The sequence below is a fragment of the Zeus faber genome, assembly GCF_960531495.2.
Source record: "Zeus faber genome assembly, chromosome: 5".
Taxonomy (NCBI): Eukaryota; Metazoa; Chordata; class Actinopteri; order Zeiformes; family Zeidae; genus Zeus; species Zeus faber.
Genome location: NC_137192.1, coordinates 8582144 through 8605118, shown reverse-complemented (window position 1 = coordinate 8605118; position 22975 = coordinate 8582144). Strand labels below are relative to the sequence as shown.

The following is a 22975-nucleotide window of genomic DNA, read 5'->3' as shown; positions in this document are numbered from 1 at the left end:
TTTCCCAATTAAAAAACCAAGAGGGGCCCGGGATTTTCTTAGATCGGGATCGCGCTGATTCCGGCCGATGGTAAAGGGCAAAGCTGTTGCTTCGTTTGGGCGGCAGGACGCATGCGGACGCCAAGCGTAAGGTGGAATGGCTTCAGGGATTTGTGCAGATGCCAAACGGCGCCCGGGGCACAGGGGGGCCGTAGCTCACGATGGGACTAATGAAAAGTCAGTAATTAAGCTTCAACCTCATCAGCCCATGTTTGGACTAATTAAAAAGGTTTGCTTGTAGAATGACGGGAGCCAGCACCCTCCCCTCACTGGCCACCATCCACTAGTGTGTCCACAGCAGTTTTTGATGAAAACATCTTCCAAAACCAAGGCCAGCGTCTCCGCATTCACTCAGCGTTCATGCGTCTGGTGTTTCCCGGCTTTTTGTTTTTTATTTCCCCAGTAGCATCTTCTTAAATCCCATTTAAATGCATTTTTTGTATGTGTTGTAATTGTGTGGCGGTCGGGGGACTGATCAATACCAGGCACTAAGAGGGGCTGTATAAATGTAACAAGTGATGGATACCAATCCAATACTCAATTGGGGAGCCATTGCCGAAGGTCCGTGTCATCCCCGTCCGGATATGGGGCGCGGTTTGACCATGAAACCAACCCCCACTCATCCGCTTTTGCCGTTCCAAGAGACATAGTTTTCACACAATTCTCAAAAGGTATAAAAAACAGTGACCGGTCTCCGAAGAGTGATCAGTCTGCCATCCAACAGTTTTTGGGACAATGTTTGAGGCCTGTTTTGTTGACAGCACACACAGCTCAGCTTGTAATACAGTGTCTTTGGCTGGACATAATGTTATGTTATACTCTCTGTATCCAGCATGCACTGGGAGCTGGTTCTCTCAATACAGTTCATTGATGATGATGATGATGATGATGATGACGGTGATGACGGTGATGACGATGATGATGCTGATGCTGATGATGATGATGATGATGATAATGATGATGATGATGATGATGATGGGAAAAACACAGAAAGAGGATCCGGTGGATCTGTCTGCTCTTCCTGTTGAACCCATTTTTAATTATTAGGCTTCTGAGAAAGAATGAAAAGAAAAGGTAGAGAGTGACTTAAACAGGAGAAGTGGCGAAATAGATTCCAGAATTGTATATTTTATGTATGAGTTCCTTGCCCCGGGCTGCTCATCCTCCCGGATGCTCCCACAACAATCCCATTTTATTTTATTTTTTTCACAAATGAAGTTTAATATCAGTCCTCGATCAGGTGGTTATAGTTGGAGAGTCTCTAATAAAGATCATCTGGTGGCGCTTATCTATATCAATGTATAAAATAATTCGTTATATTACAAAATCTGACCACGAAGCGTGAGGTTTATTAACTGTGGGAGGTTTTGAAGGAAGCCCCATGCGATGTATAATTCTAGGGCTCTCTCTAGTGGCCAAAGAATGCTGTGTCACGGAAAATGAAAAACAAAAACAAAACAAAAAACGAAAACCAAACAAATCAAAACACAGCAGCCAAAATGCAGGCGATGTCAATGACGAGATGGAACCTTGTCAACGTTGCGTCCACCGTGATTCTGCAAAGCGGGACGTGTTCCTTGCTGTTTATGGATCGTCTGCGGTGCCGCGCCCCCTCCTGCTCCTTCTCTACTGACTGAGCGTTGCTGAGCAAGCGTTGTCTCCTCCTGCTCCTCCTCCTCCTCCCCCTGCCCCCCCTGCTCCTCCTCCTGCTCCTCCTGCTCCTCCTCCTCCTCCTCCTCCTCCCCCTGCCCGCCCTGCTCCTCCTCCTCCTCCCCCTGCCCCCCCTGCTCCTCCTCCTGCTCCTCCTCCCCCCCCCCCCTGCTCCTCCTGCTCCTCCTCCTGCTCCTCCTGCTCCTCCTCCTCCTCCTGCTCCTCCTCTTCCTCCCCCTGCTCCCCCTGCTCCTCCTCCTGCTCCTCCTGCTCCTCCTCCTCCTCCCCCTGCTCCTCCTCCTCCTCCCCCTGCTCCCCCTGCTCCTCCTCCTGCTCCTCCTGCTCCTCCTCCTCCTCCCCCTGCTCCCCCTGCTCCTCCTCCTCCTCCTCCTCCTCCCCCTGCTCCCCCTGCTCCTCCTCCTGCTCCTCCTGCTCATCCTCCTCCTCCTGCTCCTCCTCCTCCTCCTGCTCCTCCTTCTCCTCCTCCTCTACAGCTCCTGCGCTTACTTTCTACATAATGAAGGCAAAGGGATCTGGCTGGCCTTGCGGGAGCTGGGTTGGTGAAACTCTACTTGTTTAGATTACATTTTTATTGTATATCTATTAATTCATTCATTCATTTTGCATTACAATGAATAACTTGCTCAATCTATTGACCCGGCTGATAACTATTAGAAATGTTTACATCGCCGGCCTTTTTTTATCACCACCCCGAAAGTTGGTGAAGTTTAGCCTGGAACGCCCGAATGATTTGTAAATGCGTTATTAGTCTGGAATCTCTGAGTTCATTTTCAGTTGAGACCAGATGGATAGGTCTACAACCAATCAGAGCGTTGGATAGACCTACAATTAATCAGAGCGTTCGATAGACCTACAACCAATCAGAGCGTTGGAGAGACCTACAACCAATCAGAGCAACGAAACATGTGACATAGCGCTGAGAGGGTGAGTTGGTAAATTAAACTTTTACCAAATCCTGTCGGAAGTACAGCAAACACGTCTTTCTTTTTCGAGAAACCATACAGTCCAGTTTGTTTAATACTATCATGGTCGATTCAATGGTCCGCGCCCGTCACCGTCAGCCATCTTGGTAAGGTGCATCAACGGTGGTTCAACAGACCGTTCCACGTCGGCGGCAGCCATCTTAGTGAGGTCCCTCAACGGCTCTCCTCTGCATCGTCATCGTATCAAACCCGCCCCATGTTAGATAACGGTTGTGATTGGCCCGACCCTGGCAATGTCGGGTGGAAACTGTTTTAATGGGAGGTTGGCCAGACGTATTCTGCAGAGCAAATGAATGAATGTTTTGTTGAGGATTAAAGTGGTAATCTGTAATCTCTTTATTGCTGTTTATTTGCCCTTGGGTGAATAATATGGGTCAAATAACCCCCCCCCCCCCCCACACACACACACACATCAAATGACCAAGTAAACAAAATTAAACATTTGAAGGCAGACTGTTGAGAAAATATTTTGATGCCTTAGAGCGAACACGGTGGTTTACCCCGGTGTTAAAAAACAACATTTGAATGTTATTCTGGGACTTGTTTTGTAATCCACCCAACACGGACGATTTTATGGATTACCACTTTAAGAGTTATGATTACAATTTTTTCATAAAGATAATTGCAACATCACCTCACTGCTTCAGAATCTGCATTTGTGGTAAAACCAAGGCCTTCTATCTTTCCTCTAATTTGAAAACACAAATTATTATCCAAAGTTTATTCGATATTCAGTGTTTATTCAACCAAGTATTTCATTGTTAATGCCTGGAATGACAGCAGGTGTTAAGCAGCCAGACCTGCCTGCTCTGATGGACTCTCTAAAAGATAAATGGAGCAAAAACATGATTAAAATAATTAGCATTTTTATTGTTTGGAGGATTACTTAAAAACTCTGTTTGCCATACAATGAATGGTCGACTAGAATTTTGCTATTTATATTTAGCCTTTTCATATATTAAATATATTATACTACATTGTTTTATGAGGCATATTCTTTTTGATAAAAAGATACTTGAAGCTGAAGTTTTTGTAATGTATCACATAGATGTTGTTATGCTACACTTTCTACTAAATAATAAAACAGTTTCCACACAAATAAGTAGCAACTCTGAAAGTAGATAAATATGATACCAATACTAATATAGAAACACTGTACATGCCAAACACACAAGCACACGTCAGATTTTTATATTTTTAGGTGTGTTATGAAGCTCTTTATATGAAATGTGGTCTTTATAAAAACATGACAAGTATTTTAATAGTCTCGTGTAAAAATAATAATAATAAAATTGTACAAGTCACGTATTATGATTTGTTAATTTCTGCGAGTCCCCCCCTCTCCTCCACATTCATGATGAACTGCCCAGCATCACAGTATCGGCGCATTTTGATTTTTGGGTGTGAAAACAGTGAAGTGCAACACACAAAGGCACTGATTCTCTGCTTTACTTTCTTGTGAATGATGATCCGAACTCATTGTCGGCAAGCTGTTCATTGTGACAGTGTGAATGCGATGATAAAGGTGCAAGGGACAGACCACTGGTCGTATCTGAACAATTATACTTTATTCATTAGCAAGGCAGTAAAAGAAAGTGCCCTTAAATCACAAGAATGCATAGTAGTCAAATATTGATTTTAAAATGACAGTAATTCGATTTTTTTCACCAGAATTATATTCACAAGTACTTATTCTACTATGCTTTCTTTGTCAGCAGATGTCTCCCTCACGACATTGAGGTGAACACGGTTATTGCACTTTCTATGATAAGGTAAGAATTCCGGGTGGTCTTCACTTCTAGTCCCTTAAAGCTTTGCATCAACTACACCCCACACCAACAGAAATACAAACAACAAATATATAAAATGCATTGGCATTACAATGAGGCACAGTGTGGAAATAAAAAAAAACAGGCTTTATGTGAAATTTTATTGCATAACCCCAAATTGTTCCTTAACTATATTATACCTAGAACTTATAAACCATAATTTATCCGGGATCCTCAGAGTTTTCGGATCCCTGCAGCCTTAAAGACAGCTTAGTGTACGCATCTGACTCTTGGCCACATCCCTGTGCTTTCCGCGGGCAGGGCGGCGTTCTGGCCCTGCAGAGTAGCCATGTTGGTGAGGTCGGCCAGCTCCCGCCTTTGGGACAGAATGCTCACCATGTGCTCCAGCTTGGCACGAATGGTGGAGTAGTGATTCTGCTGCTCGTTGGGCAGCTTCTGAATGCAGTCCCTCAGATTGCTCTCCGGAGCTGCCTGGCCACGCCCAGCGGGTGATGGAGGAGCGGCCTGGTCCCGGGAGGTCGATGTCACAGCGCCAGTGGTGGTCGGGGCAACGTCACAGTGCCGCGGGCCCTGGCACTGGGTACCATTCTCTGAGTCTGTCTGGGAGTTGTTGTCCGCGGTAAAGCAGCACGTCTGAGTGGCAGCGTCGCGGGGCGGCTTCAAGGTGCCTGTGGGGGCTTCTGCCAGGATCTCCGCATCCAATTCATCGCCCAGGGTGGAGGAGTTGGACACGGGGCTGCTTTTACAGCTTCCCTCTGCGGCCAGCGGGGCACAGGGGGGCCCAACCTCCGGCGCTGGGGCCTGGGGCCCAGGGCCGGGCGTGCTGGTCAGGCACAGGGTCTCGACGGGCCTCACCTGGGCCCTGTACGGGGAGGAGGTGAGCCCGGGTTTGAGGTGGAGGCGCTTGTGGATGCCGCTGTCGTGCAACATCGGTGGAACCTGGGTGTTTATGGGCTGAGACTGGGCGTAGAGAATTCGGAACTCCTCGTCAAAATTCTCTGTGATCTGGCCAGAGAGCTCGATTAGATTGCTGCTGTTCAATCTGCCGTCGGTCCAGTTGAACCTGCAAGGAGCAAGATTTTGCAACAGTTTCGTATGGTCCACTGGGAAGCTGGTACATACAATACAATACAGGACATTTCTAACATTGTAATTAGCATATATGTGTGGGTCTCCCATTTGGCTAAAAACTAGCACATAGGCAGTTACCTGTATGAGCCCGTAGCCACTCTATTGCCATCGATTAGCATGAACCGCTCATGAACTTTTCCGGTAATCCTCGCTCCCGATCTCATGTAGTATGTTGAACCACGTAGGGTTCGTACTCTCATGTGCTTTAAAGATGAGAAGAACAAAAAGGAGGGAGATGTGAAACAGGACTCACGTCCGTTGCAAGACACATTAAATCTCAAAGGAAGCCCCTCCTTTCAACACGATGGCCTCTGAAAAGGTTTTACACACACACACACACACACACACACACACACACACACACACACACACACACACACACACACACACACACACACACACACACACACACACACACACACACACCTGGTGCTGCAAACCAACTACATACCTGAAGGTCATCCGGCCGGATCCCGACATTGCTGCACATGTTGAGAAAAGCGGCGGCGCTGGTTTGGTCGAGGAGGATGTAAACAGGCACATTGCGGCTGGTGCACGCCTCGTGGAGATCTTTGACGACATCCAGGTCTGTGAGGGAGTCTGTAACTATGGCAATCACCTGTGATGGAAAAATACCAGGGTAATATAATTCATTTTAGGCTGCAGCCTTGCTCTCCCAGATGTGGCACACGATCGGGTTTTCATTATTAACAAATCTAAAACCCTATTCAAACACAGCGCTGTGAGTCTCTGTCGAACACACACCATGTAATGTGTGCTCTGATGAGTTTTTTATCAACTGCGGTTTGTTACCATGGTAATGGGCTGTAACGATCGGTCAGCAAACAAATGACTTGTATACTCGAGACAAGCGAGCCCATTGTCTATCACAATCTTCAGAGCCGCCGTCTTAAACTGGTTTCATTTTCCTCATGAGTAGAATAGGAATTGAACATGAAGTTGTAAAGGCTGTGTGTATACTGTAGTTATCCATGCATTAGTTTCAAATGTGGCGTTTCCCATATGATAATGACCAGGGGTTATCAGATAGATGACCCCAACGTGATGTATGAAAATTACTAAGATATATATGCCATAAGAGGCTGTGCGTACACTGATCATACCACGGCTGGGAAGCATTCCAATAAGCACCTTATTAATATGTTATGCCTTGATTTACCCATCCCCGATAGTGCCACAGTAAATTAAAACCAAATGTTGATATTATAGAAACAGCAAAATTCTACGTTACAAAAGGACGGAAAATATTCTAGATTAGGGTAATAATAGATAAGAGGTGGTGTACAGCTCCTGGCTGCGTGTCACATCCACACCTCCACAGTAAAGAAAAACAAAGCTTAATAATGCACTGCAATCCATTCTTAAATCGTCACAAGTTGGGGCACATCAGGAACGCAGGCCCCCTGCTGCCCTGTGGCGCACCCTTTTCTTTTGGTGCGGATTTTACAAAAATATGAACATGTATACGTCGATTCTTACAGGTTTGACGTTTTACTGTTGAGTAAATGCATTTTTGGGGTTAAAAAATCTATAGGATTGCCGATGAACGCAAAATGGGAAGCAATTGATGTACCTTAAAAAGAAGGATGGATTCCTTAATTCAAATTTGTCGAGACTCAATAATTACAGAAACAGAAACAGTTAATAGAAAAATAACGAAAATAATAATAATTTAAAAAATAATAATAATAATAATTATTATTATTATTATAATAAAATAACCCAAAAACATTCTATCTGTGTATTAGTGTTATTTGTTTTACCTCTCTGGCACTCTTGATCATCCTCCTAGCAGCTTCTTTACAGCTGTAGATGCACTCCCCGTAGCTGGGCTGGAAGTGTGCGACCGCCCGGGTCACTCCTCGGTAGGAGCCCGCGGTGAAGGCGGGCCAGCCGATCTCCAGCAGCGGGGGCTCCAAGTCGGAGATTTCCGGGAAATAGGTGACGGAGGAGCAGTTCACAGAGCTGCTCACCGTGTGCTCCAGCAAGTCGTCGGCGAGGAGCGACGCGCACCGGGGGAGCGCCGCCGCGGCGCGCACCAGACCCCGGAGCTCATCCTCGGAGAGAAAGTTCGGGATTCTCTCTTTGCGGAGGAACTCCGCGAAGCGCTCGATGCCCCCCGAGACGAGCTCCTCCAGGGCGAGCCGGTGCTGCTCGTTGTACACCTCCTGGTTATTGGGGCCGTTCCGGGGGGAGTCCTCCACGCACTGAGACGTCGCCATGGCCGCCCGGGCTTTATTTTTGAAAGCTCCGCTTTAACGTCCCACCCAGTGCGGGAAGCACCGGGGGCGAGTTTGTATTTTACGTTTGCCTCTCTGGTCCCGCCCCCAGATTCCTATCCGCGTCCCCCGTTGGCTGACCCACTGCCGTAAAACCGGAAACGCGCGTTTCGTGTGACTGTCACTCAGAGGCAGAACGCCGCTGATTGGCTCGTTTGGAGGCAAACAACCCTTAATGTACATCCCCTCCTCGCACTGTACGGAATCACGGCCACATGGAACAGGCCTATGCGATTTAATCAGTAAAAACTGGGATGGAAAAGTACAAATGTACTAACCTGAATAAAAATATAATTGTGTTATATATATTTTTTTTGTTATATATTTGAAATGATTATTTTGGTTAATATGATAAGCTTATATACTATAATACAATTTAATTTTGCATGTATATTTATTGTATTTTATTTTATTTGTATATGTCTTCAATCGGGCCTTCAGTAAAAACACTGAGATTAAATGTTTCTAAAGGCCCTGACCAAGGACCTGCAAAATGTTCTTCCCTTTCCTAGTGCACTTCCATCTTTTTCTACAGTCGTTGGAACCAAAATATGGTCTGCCTTAAAGTGGAGGACGGAAGTAATTGGCCCTATATCCTCCACAGCAGGAATAGTCCACAATCTCTCCCATTCGTGTCAAGCAGGCCAAGAAGCTCAACATTGGAGATACGCGTTTTTCTTTATTCCCACGACCAAAAACGGACAAAAGGGTTCTGTGTATTAAGGGTTGTCCATGAATACATTAACAATTAACTTCCAAACTGCTTCCATTTCACATTGTCATTTTAGATCATCTTTAATAAGAAGAATCGCTTATTAATGATGTACTGTACGACTGCGTGATCTTCGGGGTGCGCGCCATGCACCCTTTTTACGCAGAGAGGGCCAAGAAGATGGTCGTGCAGGTCGCGTCTTCTTGAGGGCTCCATAACAAAATTTACGATTACCTTTCAAAATACCCTTTCATTTTACACTTAATTTCAGTTAATCGTCCAAGTGTGCGTAACTCCAGAGCGTTCGGCTGGAGCGCGCCGCGCGTCTTTACGCACAAAGGGCCAACAAGGTCGTGCGGGGCCGCTATATACGGGAGTCCTATCCTATAAAAGGTGAAGGGAACCCGATTGCTAATGTAATTTTACAATAAAAGAAAAATCCTCGGAAATAATTCCCAAACAAAAAAACAAAACAACTTTCTTAACATTTTAATATTGGCCATTCAAATAGTGGGTATGTTCTAAATAGTGCAGCCATGTCGGCATCTATATAACTGTAAGGTCGACAGAGCATTACAGGAATCACAGACCCGCTGCAAATCCCCAAATTTACACAATAAATTTACGTCTGCTGAGCCCTCTCCGTGGCGCCATTGTAAGCGTATGCATTTTTTTCTAGAGCACTGCCCAGCGCCTTTACCCCCGGCGACGTGCGTCTGTGCCCGATGTACGTACGTATCCCCCTCCCTCCCTCCCTCCCTTTTTTTTAACAATCCCCATCCATCCATCCCCCTCCCCGCCCTCTCCCAAAATTTAGATGAAAGGGCTTTTGGATTTTTGGGTGACGCTTTGAATCACGTGTTCATAGGAAATACACTCGCTATAATTTTTTTTGGGGCTGCCTCGTCCTGCCATAGTTGTTGCGCTGGCCGGGGGGAGAGGTAATGTACCTCGCCGTGGTCACTGACGGGTTCACGCCAGTTCACCGGGTTCACTTGAGGAGAGCGCCCACCCCCCTCCTCCTCCTCCCCCGCTTCCCACAGCGGAACCGACGGAGCTAAATCTAAAGGAAAAGAAAAGAAAGGAAAAAAAAAAAAAAAAAAAAAAAAAAAAAAAAGATTACCCATTTCTATATATTAATGTCGGATTCCGGTTCCCCTCCCCGACCGACTCCTGAAGGTAAGGATGAAGCACCGCGACCCAAAACCGGAATCGTGATCGATACCGCGCGCGCTCCCCGATCCTTATGTCTCGCGCGTTTCGTTCCCAACGTTGTCTCGCGCCGTAGTCGAGGCAGTTTATATGAAGTCGCCGATGTATAAAATGGCGACAGTAAGGTGGAGGGGTGGTGGTGGTGGTGGTGTAGCTGTAGGAGGGGGTGGTGGAGGAGTTGGGATTTATTTATTTATTTATCTTTTGGGCGGGTGGTGTTCATTAGGCGCTATAGCTGGTGTGCGAGGAGGCTCCGCGGGGGCTCCGAGGCGGTGTTTGCCCACAGCCACCGTGCGGCGAACGGGTTAAACGGGACGAGCGGATCCTTCTCGCACGCTATACGATGTGACGTCTCTGCTTATTCTATTGCACAACGCGCCAAACGTTTCCTCCAACTCGGAGCGGCCGCTTTCACTTCTGAAAGAGTTTTTGCCTTGTTTTATTTTTTTGGGGGGGGGGGCAGTTTTTGTTTTGTTTATTATTCACCAAAAAAACAACAACAACAACAACACCACCACTCACGGTAGTAAGTATTTACACATTCGTGTCTCGATAAGAAGTGTCAAATTGAATCTATCGATTATTAACTTTGACAATTCCCCGACTAGAGCCAAAAATAAGGAGGGGTAGGCCTTTATCTCTTTCTTTCATTTCCTCCTCGTTCTTTTACCAAACATGTGCTGCTGCCTCTCACCAGATACAAACACTGGGAGGTACAGTATCTTCGCGACTGGCCATTTGTGTCAGTGCACTCATAGTTTGGTATCGTCTTAAGGGGCCGGTGGAAATAACGTCAGGTTGGTAATATATATATCGAATATTAGGCCCCGGCTGGGTTGTATTTTTACATGTGTGTAGCTACAGTAATGTTGAGCAAACTGTGATTGCCATGTGTCTCCTTCTCCCCGAGGGGAGGGACCTCTTTGCTGACTAATGTTGCCTATCATGTGTGGGTCCTGTGTCCATAACATTGGACAGAAAGCCACATTGCCCTAGCAACAGCGGCAGCACTGTAATTTGTTAATTTCTATACTTCATACACGCCGAGGTTCACATTGATTGCATGTAAAACATATGACTTTTTTCATGTACTTGAACTGTCACGCGCTCAGCGTTGTTTTTGGGAAAAGGGTGGATGATTAACAGGCCGTCGGCGCGAGCGTGGGTGTTTGGGAAACACACACACACACACACACGCTCTCAGACACACACACACACACACACGCTCTCAGACACACACTCCGGTGCGTGTCCCTGCGCTCAGATTGTTGCATCGGCAGGTGCGGTGCAATCGCAGACACAACAAAGCGGGTGGACGGGGGTCTCTGGTTTGCTGAGCTTCAATTGAGCTGGGCTCCCACTTTGGGTCAAGCGAGTTGGTGCATGTGGAGTGTTGCACTCCAAAAAGGAGGGCTGCACTGGGAGAATGTCAATTGCCTTTGTGGATCCCTGGGAACATTCGGCCCCCCTCTGCACACACCCCCCGGCCCCCCTTGTAGGAACTGCTCTAATGAGGCCAGGCATATTGCCTTTCATCCCTCACTCCCTGCAATTAGGGACAGCTCACAGTTTTCGTTATGGCCATAACACAGACGGTTTGTATACACAGATACAAGGTAATGGATCGGGAAGGCCCGCTCGCCTCCTCGGACAAAAAAGTACCCCCATCCAGTCCCGCTCCATCTGGGCCTCGAAATACTGTACTTTTGAGTGTTTCGCTTTCTGATCACCGCACGGAGCGGCTAGATAGTTATAAGTGCCGCAGAACCAACACTTACTATGGATCCCATGTGAGAGAATACTGAGCAAGGTCATATGGTCGTGATTTGCCTTTTTAGCTGACATCAAGTGTATAACATTCCTCCAGTTCAGAGAGGAAAATGAACTATCTAATGCCAACCAGATCTATTTTCCAGCTATTTTCGTACAAAACAAGCAGCAACGCTATGGGCATGCTTTCTAGTCTTCTCGAGGAATCCTACCCAAAGTGCAGCGCAGACTCGTATTTTTCCTTCTACAAAAGGACGGTATTGTACGCAGGTTTACTTTCATTCAGGGCGTTCGTCTTTTCGTATTGCTTTTGTCTTTGGACCAATGCAGCTTCGAAGCCCAAGGCGCTTAAAAGACTTACTGAGACGGCATGTTTGCACAGTTCCAACCAAAAGAAACTTCTGTGCACTCAGGGCTGGGGTGGGAGGTGGGTGTGCGGGTGGGGGTAAGGGGCTCATGGGGAAGCAGCCCCTGCCACTTTTTTCTATCCCATGCAGGAATGGTTTTGGTCAGAAGGAGATGGCATTTGCCAGGCTCTGGCAGTTGCACAAGGCTGTGGTGTCAGCCATTTTATAGATGGACACTACAATATGTAGTGCGCCGCCATCTTTCTTCCGTTTCTTTTTAATTTTCCAAATCGATGTCTGTAGTCTTGGCTACAGTACTGAAGAAGTTATTCATCAAAAGTGGTGAAAAAGGGATGCATGACTTGCCCCCCTCCCTCAGCACACCATGGTTTATTTGTCTGTCATTCATCTGGGCTACAATGTGGGATTTGAAGAGTGAGCTTTGAGATTAACCGAAAACAGCTAAATCTATCAGAGACGCTCCAAGAGGCAGTGTGTAGCAGGTAGTGTTCATCTCGGCCCTCTGTGCTTGTTCAACCGGACCGAAACACGGACAAAGAGGGCGTTTTTTTACGGTGTATCCGGCGTTTGGGTTTTTCGTATTTTACTGGAGAGCAGCTCTAAGCACGACAGCAATGCGGGAGCGAAGGAACCGAGCAGAAAGAACCGTCTCTGTCGCTGACATCACCCGAGTTATCTGAAGACAGACTAAACCGCGAATAGACTTTTTAGACTGTTTAAAGACGTCTGCCAGGGGCATGTGGATTAAGTTTTGTCCAGCACCGGATGCAGCCTTAGGAATTCTGTGTCTTGAGGTTGGTGGGTGTGGGCGAGTGACTCTTCTGTGTAGTGTTGTGGGCAAGGGGGGAAGAAGGGGGTTGCCATGGCAATGTTAACACATGAGTGGCACCACTGACTGGTCTCCCAGCGGACAGGGCTGCAGTCACGGAGGTAAAGAGGGTGGGCGGGGGCGCTGAGGAGGAGCCGCCTGACAACACCTGCGTCTCAGCAGACATTAAGACAGTAAGAGAAACACACACACACACACACACACCCACACACACAAACGTGCGTGCATAAGATGTCGTGTTCTTCGCTGAAGTTCGGTCATCAATGAAAGGCTGGTTAGCGAGGATGCTTCTTGACTGACGTGCTGTCTTAGCATGGACATGACTGTTCCCTGGCACATGGATCCTGCCACTGGCCAACAGAGCCCACACGAAAAAATGTGTGCCCTCCCCCTCCCCCGTGCCCCCCACCTAGTCGAGTCGTGTCCACACACAAACACACCTTACTCCACACACACAGGCGGTGGGATGGGACGCGGGAGGCGCGCAGACATGCAAAAAGAAAATGACGGCTGGTCAGTCGGCCAGCCGAGCGCCCAGGCTGGATCACATTTCTTTTCTAAACGATGCGGCCATTGTTCCAAATCCGCTTTCCAGTGCGAGGCAGTAATTGCTATCTGTCTCTGGCTTATATTTGGGTGTCCAGCTGATCCACGCACATGATGTTAATCAATTTAATGGACGCTTGGCAGACAATGTTCTCCCTTAACAGATTTTGTGATCGTTCAAATGTATCTTGTCATGAGTTCCCCTCTCGTCCCTTGTCCACCCGGACGCCAGGTGATTTTTGTTATGGTTCTTTTGCGGTGGATTCTGAAAGCAGGTTTGTAATAATGCATCACAATGAGAATTTCATCACATTGAAAAATATGGTAATTTTAGTTATTATACGAGACCAGTAGCTTTTCTAATATAATACCCCCTGTAAAGTTTCAGACCGCCGCATCAGTCATATCTTATTGTCATCATTAATTTATAGGACAAAATTGTGTCTAACAAAAAGACAATATCACCGATTTCATTACGATACCACCGGATGATAATATCAAATTATTCCCCCAACCCTATTGTCAAGAATAATAATATAGAAAACAGATATTGTAATGTTTATAATGTAGTCTTTTCATTGAGGTGCAGTGCAGATAATATATGTGTCGTACTGGATGTCTCTTTTTTGCCTGGTTTCTGATTGCAAAATCAGGGTCTGCATCCTCGTTCTTTATTACAAAGACTTTGAAAATGGTGCAGGTGCTAAATATTATTCAGGGAAGGCATGAAGCCTGCGCGCGCGCGTGTGTGTGTGTGTGTGTGTGTGTTATGTACGTGTTCTTATGATGTGTTGGAGGAGGTGGAATATTGAAAGGGAGCCGACTGTCATTATCATCAGTCATCCCGACTTCACTCCCAACTGTCTGAGTTTCGTCTTCCTTTGTCCTTCTCTCTCTCTCTCTCTCTCTCTCTCTCTCTCTCTCTCTCTCTCTCTCTCTCTCTCTCTCTCTCTCTCTCTCTCTCTCTCTCTCTCTCTCTCTCTCTCTCCCTCCTCCCAGCCTTCACACTCTCATTCCGGTGAGGGGCGACACAACAAACGACTCCAATCTCTGTTTGCTAATGTCAGCTGTAGGTGACCGAACAATCTAGGAGTGTCTGAATCAGGGGACTGGTTTGAATTAAATTTTAATGTGGAGCCATCCATCCCCGGGCCCCTCCTCCCTTCCATTTGGGTAGCGGCGCGCTCTCGGTTGAGTGTGTTTCTGTCGTTATTTGTTTTAAATAATACTGTAATTGCTGCCGCAATTTGGGAGCAACAAGGGGAAGAAGCAACCCCCTTCATTATGTTTTTAAGTTTGATCTGTTGAAAGAAGAGTGGCAGACCTGACTGTTTGTAACTTTATACTGTGGAGCAAATGATCAATTATTAATGAGATGTAAATATGATATTGTTAGGGAAATGGATATGAAAGGGGGGCCTCATGTAAATCGCGGAGAAGCCCACAGAAATTAGACTGAATGTATGAATGTACACGATCCTATGTAACTGCATAGTGTTTTCAATTTTCCAACCGTGACAGTGATGTGAGATCGTTTCATTTTCTGAATGTGGTTTGGAGTTAAGACGCACCAGGTCCTCCTTGTTGGGTATTCAGAAAATGGAGCGCTCTATCGCTTTCTCTCAGTTCAGATACGACTCCCCAGGTCAGCCCGGGTGGGGGGAAAAAAAAAAGGCTTTTCTTTCCACAGTGCCATAGAGCTGGTGCCAGTGCCGGTGCGGAGACATACGACACACTGGGGACAGTGATCGGTCTGAACCCCGTCTACCCGGCGCACTGAAACACGAGGATGGGCTTTTCAGAAAGCGCCATTCAGTGGATCTCTGTCTGGAAATCCCTTGTCTTGTGGCTGATCGCACGTCTCGCTTGCCAGATAAAGCTGCCCGTTCTTTTGATAGGTGACCTGATTTTTTATGTAACCTTTCTCAACTTCTGGCTTGACTTGAGGTTTCTCATGCAGGAAGTGGATTGTTTTGGCGAGCCTTGGGTTAGCACCGGGCCCGGTGTCTGTCTTGTAACAGAGCAGAACATCCCCCTCTGGGGCTGCTCCAGGCCTCTACACCAGATGCAGCAAATTGCCTTGACCGAATCGCCATCTCCGCACCATCATTTTCCATCACAGGCTACTTCAAAACAATGGCGGACAAAAATTGCGCTATCATCCTGAGGGGGAAAACAGAAACATCCATTGGAAAACAGCCACAGCGGCAATAATCGCAACAACAGAAACATGTTGGGTTTTTCCTTTTTTTAACGACAATGGAAGGCTAAATTTGTATAGCATACCAAGGGTCTATAACACAGATGTTTTGGATGTGCATGATCAGATCCCTCTCTTGCGTGAGAACAGTCTTCCAAATCCTTTTTAGTTCAGTGGAACAAACTCTGTGAACCCAGGCGTCCTCACCGGGGGTTAATCGAGTGTGCTGTCAGAGAGTATCATGACCTCTCCGGCGGCCAAACATACAGCGAATGGCTGCGTCTGGATGCACTGAACCGGGATTACTGCATAAGATGCTGGTGACCTAGTTTTTTTTTTTTGTTGTAGTTGCTGTTGTTGTTGTTTGTTTTGTTTCTGGGGTTTTTTTGTCAGAAGGTAGCCGTCATTAGGAATAAAAGAGTGAAAAAAAGAGTGCAGTTGGCAGAAGATGTCACGGTCCATCTGGGGATCAGTATGTACCATTGGGTAGTCATTTAGGGGGTTTTATCCAGTGCCGGAACAGGCTCGTCTTTAATTTACTAGCCAGTCGGCCAATGCGAACATATATGTGGAAAGCAGGTTTAGAAAGCAGTTTCTTCAGAGTGCTTTTTTGAGCCGTGCCGATGCTGTATGGCAAAGGATTTGAAATCTCAGCTGTCCACAAAATCCGACACAAGAGGCTAAGAAGCACTAGAATCCGGACATAAACAAGCCGCCGGGCGGCACGGCGGGCTATGTTTATTGATGATATGCTCTTCCTCAGATCACAGGCTCGCTGGAGAGAGGGCCACCGCTGGAGTGATATGGATAGACGATGATAGAATGAGAACAGTTTTCAGTTGTGTGTCACACATCAACACTTCTCCGGTCTCTAAAAGGAGGAGGGGAAAGGTAGAACGGCAGGCTGTGTGTGCGTGCGTGCCGGTGGTGAGGGTTCAGCAGGAGGACAGAGGAAAGCAGAGCTATGACTTGCATATATTTAGATTTTATTTTACCATACATACGTCCTTCTGCATAATCTTTTCCGGCCATATGACTGAAAAAAAACAGGCCAGGCCGAGGTAACCTTTGCCTTGACAAAACCCATAAAACACTGCTAGATACAAAATGACTTCCACCCTCAGGAGCCTTTTATGAGTGAAGGGAAGAAAGGAGAGAGGAATAGCCATACCACAGACACTAAACATCAACAAGAGATATTTCACAAAGCGGAAAAAATGTGAGAACACATCGCTTAGAAATCTGCTTGTTCTTTGTGTTTGTGTTTGAATGAACAAAGGATGAGAAGTACAGATCCATTGGTGTGGAAGTCTTTACATTATCGAACCTTATCAGAACTGTTGGCTGAGGCACAAGTCACACAATTGCACCAGTGGGGTTTTTGCACGAGCATATTAATGGATGGTACAATATAGACTCTGTCAAATGTAAAAACTGGCTGGAAGCCACACTTGGCAGCATAATGTCTGGCCTTAATGTGAAGCACATGATCAAAATTTCCCACTAAGTGCTCACTCACAGTAATAGGGAGGATGAATGTGTATTTTTATGCACTTGACCTAAAGTCATACGTAACTAGCCTAACACTTGGCCAAGTGTTCTAAAAATCATATGTTTGCTTTACAATATTAACCAAATTAGATCCATGTCAGTTTGGCCCAGTGAATTTCAGGAGTCAATGAAACATTTATGTTAACTAATCAAATGGCACTTGTATTCTCATTGTCTTGCCCTGCTTGTCATTTTTACATTCGACTCAAATGTCAAAACATTCCTATAAGTTATTGTATTCTCATAAAAGAATCTAAAATATCCCAAAACCTGAATAAAATCCAAATGTTCATTCAAATATCTGGGGATGAACATTTAAGCAGACTAAGTCATGAATATATTTGCACATTTTGATTGCTCACCTCAATCTGACACAGCTGGCAAAGTGGCTGCCACTGGCACCAAGTCAACAGAGTGGCATCCACTAGATTTAAAATTGCAAAAATTGCGGTACTGTAGGTATTGTGTGACATTTAATTAATCTTTATTTTAAGTTTCCCTCAAAATATTCCAGTGTTAAAAATGTTGTCTTCACGCTTAAATTAATTAATTTATATTCAGTGGAATGTCGATAGTTTGTTTTGCCAAATGTATAGAAATATCAAGAACCTGATTCACTTTAATTGGAATAAGTCCATTTCTCCATCAATATTGTTCAGGATTAGCATAGAAGGAAAATCCAAGGGTAAAATAAGAATTCACATTTTAACATAGAAAACTAATGGCTACCTTGAAATAGGAAGTGTGTGAGATGGGCTGCGAATGTGTGTTGTGCAGTTAAGTATTTTGTAAAAGCCTTATGCCGAGCATAGTTCTTTTGGACATAATTTACGTTAAATTGAAAAAAATGAAACACCACCAGGAATGTGTGAGAAACATCTGAAAGTTAATTAAAAAAATAAACATATTTTGTTTTAGACTCTCATACCAACTTAAAATATTTGTCCCAATGGGAAGAATCCAGCAAACCACAAAGATCAGAAAACAAAACTATGATGAAGTGACCTTTTTTTATGCAGTCATTTCCAAATTGGAAGAGGTCAGTCAAATGGTGGGAGGGTAATAGTGTCTTGTCAATCAGATATATACGCTATTTTTTCTTGTTAATCTCAGACCTATTTGTGCTCTCTTTGTCACAGATTCCCAGCGAGCTGTTGAGACAAAATTGCCCATGGAACACCAGTCCTAAAGAGACAAATGGCAAACATGAAGCAACACTGTGATGTCATAGTGGCTGGTCCATGACAATAAACCTTACTTTGCCCTCTCCACTATCCACCCGCCCTCTGTTCTCATCAGACCGGACAACCAATCAGTCACTTGGCCACCTGCCTAAAGCCGCACAATGGCTAGCAAGAGGAAATCCACTGTGCCCTGCATGATACCATCCAAATCCAAACACATGCGTGAGGAGATCATACTGGGCTGTCTACCGGACCTCCTCCCGACAATCCCAGAAGATAGCATACTCAGCATCTCTGGAGAGGAGTCTGGCCATTTGTCTCACAGCCCTTCCAAATCTCAAGGCATCAACGGAGGGCAAAAGGGGGGCACGTACAGCTGCCCCGCCTGCCGATTTGAGTCCAGGGACCTAAACTATTTTCTGGATCACATGCACAACTGCCACCTAGACTTCAGGGTGCAGCCCACCTTCTACTGCCTCCACTGTAGGGTTTCAGTCATCCGGTTTGAATCTCTGGCTCTACACAATGCTAAAGCTCACCCCGGTATTATGGAGGGCTCCATCACTGCCTCCCTCCATGTCAACCGCAGGGATGGGCTGACCACTGTGGAGCAATGTCTATTCACTGACAGTGGAGATGACTACAGAGAATCTGGCATCTCCCTCACCAAAACACCCATTGCAAAGATGATGAAAGCCAAGGGGGAGCATAAAAAGATAGTGGTTTCCCACACCGTGGAGGTACGAAAAATAGACACTGGAAAGGAAGTAGACCTAAATATGCTGACAAATGTGCCTGAACTCCAAAATGGGGCTCTCAGTGTTTCTGGTGCCCCAGCTATGCCAAGGACAACTGTCAATCATGTGATTACAACAGTGTCCAACCAAGTCTTTCACCAGCAAACTCCCTCCCTTTACTCCTCTCCTTCCTCTGATTCCAATAAAGACCTTCCAAAGGTGATGATCCCACTCAGCAGCATCCCCACCTATGATGCCGCCATGGACACCAGCAGCTTCCTCAAGACCTCTTTTGGCAAGTTTCCCTACCCGACCAAAGCTGAACTCTGCTATCTCACAGTGGTTTCTGAGTTCCCAGAGGAGCAAATCAAACTGTGGTTTACTGCCCAGAGGCTCAAGCAGGGCATAAGCTGGTCTCCCGAGGAGATTGAAGATGCCAGGAGGAAGATGTTCAACACCGTTTTTCAGGGTGGAGCCCCACAAAAGCAGTTCTCCGTGCAACGCCCCGCAGGTCATGTTGTAACCCACCGCACTATGGCCGCCCCGCCTGCGCTATCAGGCCCGGCCGGACCGCACTACCAGATGGCCAGCATCCCCTTTGGCAGTTTGAAGGGCAGGACTTCAGGGGTGATTACCACCCAAGCTAACATGTCAACCAACCCCAAGGTCACAAGGGTCTCGTATTCGACTCTGGCTCTTGCTCCAAAGTTTCCATCTGTCGTCAGAACTACCCAGGTGCTGACCAAGAACACCCTGCCCACTCTGCCTGAGTCAGACAAGAGCAATGTTCTGGTCCTGGATATGGCTGGAGGCAGCAGTTGCATCAGTAGCACCAGCAGCAGTCGAAGCAGCAGTAGCAGCAGCAGTTGCAGTAGCAGCAGCAGCATCAGCAGTTATTCCAGTAGTGGTAACATCGGCGAAACTGGCACAAGGAAGTATGTGAACAGTAAAAGCCCAACCAACAGCATGGTCACCTGCTCAGCTAACATTAGCAATAATGATGGGCACAGCATTTCTGACAACAACAACAAGCAAAATGTCAACTGTAACAGTACATTCATTGGTTTGGAAGGTAGCAACAGTACCAAGAGTACAGTGATCATGAATAGCACCAGCAAATCTGACATGACCTGCAACAATCATAACGTCAACAGCATCACTCAAAATGAGCAGCCCCAAGTCACAAAGGCTGATGACAACAGCAACTGCAACAGCTATATCAATCAGACCAAAAACAGCAGTATTAGCAGTGACTGCCACAGCACTACAGGTAACGACAGTGTCCCTAACCTCAATCATGCCAGCAACTCCCCAAACGAAAGCACCAGCACCACTGTCATTACCAAAAGCAGCAGCAGCGTATCTGTTATTGATGACAGTAAAAGCACCAAGGACTTCCCCATGAAAGGCATGTCAATATTACAGCAGCTCATTAAAGAGGATCCCTTAGAGGGCGACAGGCTCTGTCCTGAACTGAAAGTAGACCCCATCAAGATCAACTTGAAGAGGCTTAAAATGAACGAGGCGGAGCCGAAGCCGGGTTCTGAGATGGCATCTCTGGAACCGAACCTTGAGACGGGAGACGCAACGACACCTCAGCCATCGTTTTCGCCTCCCTGGGGCAAGAAGACCCCGCACCAGCTGCACATCCTCCGGCATGTGTTCTCCAGCACCCGCTGGCCTAGCAGCCAGCACTATGAGGAGTTAAGCGCCATGACGGGCCTTCCCAAGCCTGAGGTGGTGCGCTGGTTCAGCGACAGCCGCTACATCCACAAGAACAGCCAGCTGAAGTGGCTGGAGAGCTACCAGCGCCTCCCAGCAGATCCAGGGGAAGCCAACACTCGCAGGGAAGCTGCCGCCGAGATGTCCAACGACCCCCTGGCGGCTCACAGGAAGCCCGTGCAGCGAGACACGAACAAGCACCTTGAGGGAGACGTAGGAGCGAAATCAAGCCAGCGGGGGGTGTGGCAGGATACATACTCTCCGCTGCTGGGCTCGATGGAATCGGACGCCGCCGGAGAGCGAGCGAGGTCGATGCAACCAGCAGTCCTGCAGGACCCATGGTCAGAGAGAGTGGAGGACCACCACCAGCAGCCAGTGGCCAACCAGTCCTTTATTGAACAACAGACTGATGCCAGCCAGGTCAGGTACGTCACGATGCCCGTCTCCTACTGTCTACTGAAATAGGTGTGTGACACCCAATATCACATCAGCCGAGAATATTTTGCTGCTCTACTTTGTTAGTTATTAAGACATTGAGTCGGTTTGAGGTAGTAAAAAAAAAAAAAAAAGAAAGAAAGTGCAAACCAGGTGAAGTGAGGAAAGTTTGTCAGGGTGTTGTTTGTAGTTGCTGCTGTGTGATGTACAGTAGAAAGGAGGCAGGGGAAGGGTGCATTCATGCTCATGCTGAGCAGCTTATTCAGGCAATCAAACGTCTGTGTTTAAGGAGCTATTATTAGATCAGCAGAGTCTGGGCCGTTGAATTATAGATCGAGAGCATGCTAATATATGTGAATAAATCATGACAATTGTCTCTGTTAAGATTGAGTTCCAAGCAAGGGGCTAGTTTCTAATACCGAGCCATCCCTTTTTACAATGCACCCGCCCCAACCACACCCTTTATCTTCTCTTCTCTGTAACTTAAGCAATTTGTGCTAATGTGTGTGTGTGCGTGTGTGTGTGTGTGTGTGTGTGTGTGTGTGTTGTTAGGGATCAGCTGAGAATGGAGCTTCTGGAGGTGTGATAGAGCGGCCACCCCAAACCGACACCGGAGAGGAAAAAAAAACAAAAAAAGAAAAAAACAGAGAGAGAGGGAATTGGAGAATGTCTTGTGGCCGGCCCGCGCTCGAGTGTTCATTATGACAGCAGATGTGATTGTAGCTGGACCTTTCGGATTCTGACTGTAACTGTGAATACCCCCCCCCCCCCCAACCATCCCCTGTACCCCAACCCCTCCCCCCTCCCTTCCTTTTGCCCCCCCCCCCCCCCCAAGCGCCCGCCCATCACTTCCTGCCGTCGTCAAAAAAGAACGAAACTTCTCACCTTTTTTTTTGTGTCCTGTGATGTTTAAAGCCTTTTCATGCTTCTTTGTGGCTGTGTGGGGAGGGTGCACACCCAGGTTTAGAGAGAGAGAGAGAGAGAGAGAGAGAGAGAGAGAGAGAGAGAGAGAGAGAGAGAGAGAGAGAGAGAGAGAGAACGAACACTGGGAAACTGACTTGAATGAAGAACGATGGGAGAACTATATGTGTGTATATATATATGTATATATATATATATATGTGTGTGAACATATAGATGTGTGTGTATATATATATATGTATACATATCTTTATACATATATACATATACACACATATGTGTGTGTGTTGTGTGTGTGTGTGTGTGTATATGTGCATATGTATATATACATATACATACATACAGTATATATGATTGTAACTGCACTATTAAAGAGGGTTTGTACTGACTGGACAAACGAAGCAAAAAGATGTGTCTAGGAAATGTTATTGTTGGCTTTGTGAATTTTATTTCGTTTTGGTTTTTTTTTTAGTTGTTTTTTTTTTTACTTTTTTAGCAACCAGTACTTCAGCACTGCCTTGAACTTTACTCGTTTCCGTTACTTTGTTTTTACGATTCTATATACTCGATTCTATAGTCACTGTAAGTCCAGATGCAATCCAAACAACACTTTCATTTCCATCTGTACAAACGTCGGCGTCCAATGCACTAATAAGGAAGACAGCGCCGCTAGAGCCCACACTGCTCCCGGAGAGACCGGACCCACGGCCCGCCCCTGTCACTACACCACCTGCCCCCCCGTCACTACACCATACCGCCCCGGAGAGACCGGACCCACAGCCCCCCCCCCCCCCCGTCACTACACCATACCGCCCCGGAGAGACCGGACCCACAGCCCCCCCCCGTCACTACACCATACCGCCCCGGAGAGACC

General features: G+C 46.6%; 2 protein-coding genes across 3 annotated transcripts; one reads left to right on the top strand and one right to left on the bottom strand.

The window, feature by feature from the left end:
• Positions 1 to 4239: 4239 nt before the first annotated feature.
• On the bottom strand, positions 4240 to 7857 carry fam83d (family with sequence similarity 83 member D; the record flags this gene model as incomplete). Its single annotated transcript, XM_080000437.1, has 4 exons — positions 4240 to 5546; positions 5693 to 5817; positions 6066 to 6233; positions 7399 to 7857. The coding sequence occupies 4 exons, from the start codon at positions 7855 to 7857 to the stop codon at positions 4733 to 4735; spliced, it is 1566 nt and encodes a 521-aa protein (XP_079856563.1). The 3' UTR covers positions 4240 to 4732.
• A 1834-nt stretch (positions 7858 to 9691) lies between these two features.
• Positions 9692 to 22509, top strand: zhx3a (zinc fingers and homeoboxes 3a). Of its 2 annotated transcripts, none has more exons than XM_080000109.1 (3): positions 9692 to 9805; positions 18242 to 21165; positions 21733 to 22509. In XM_080000109.1, the coding sequence occupies exons 2-3, from the start codon at positions 18448 to 18450 to the stop codon at positions 21883 to 21885; spliced, it is 2871 nt and encodes a 956-aa protein (XP_079856235.1). In that variant the 5' UTR covers positions 9692 to 9805; positions 18242 to 18447; the 3' UTR covers positions 21886 to 22509. The 2 variants fall into 2 exon arrangements, with proteins under 2 accessions (XP_079856235.1, XP_079856236.1); XM_080000110.1 differs by having other exon boundaries at positions 18242 to 21170; positions 21733 to 21893.
• Positions 22510 to 22975: the final 466 nt, after the last annotated feature.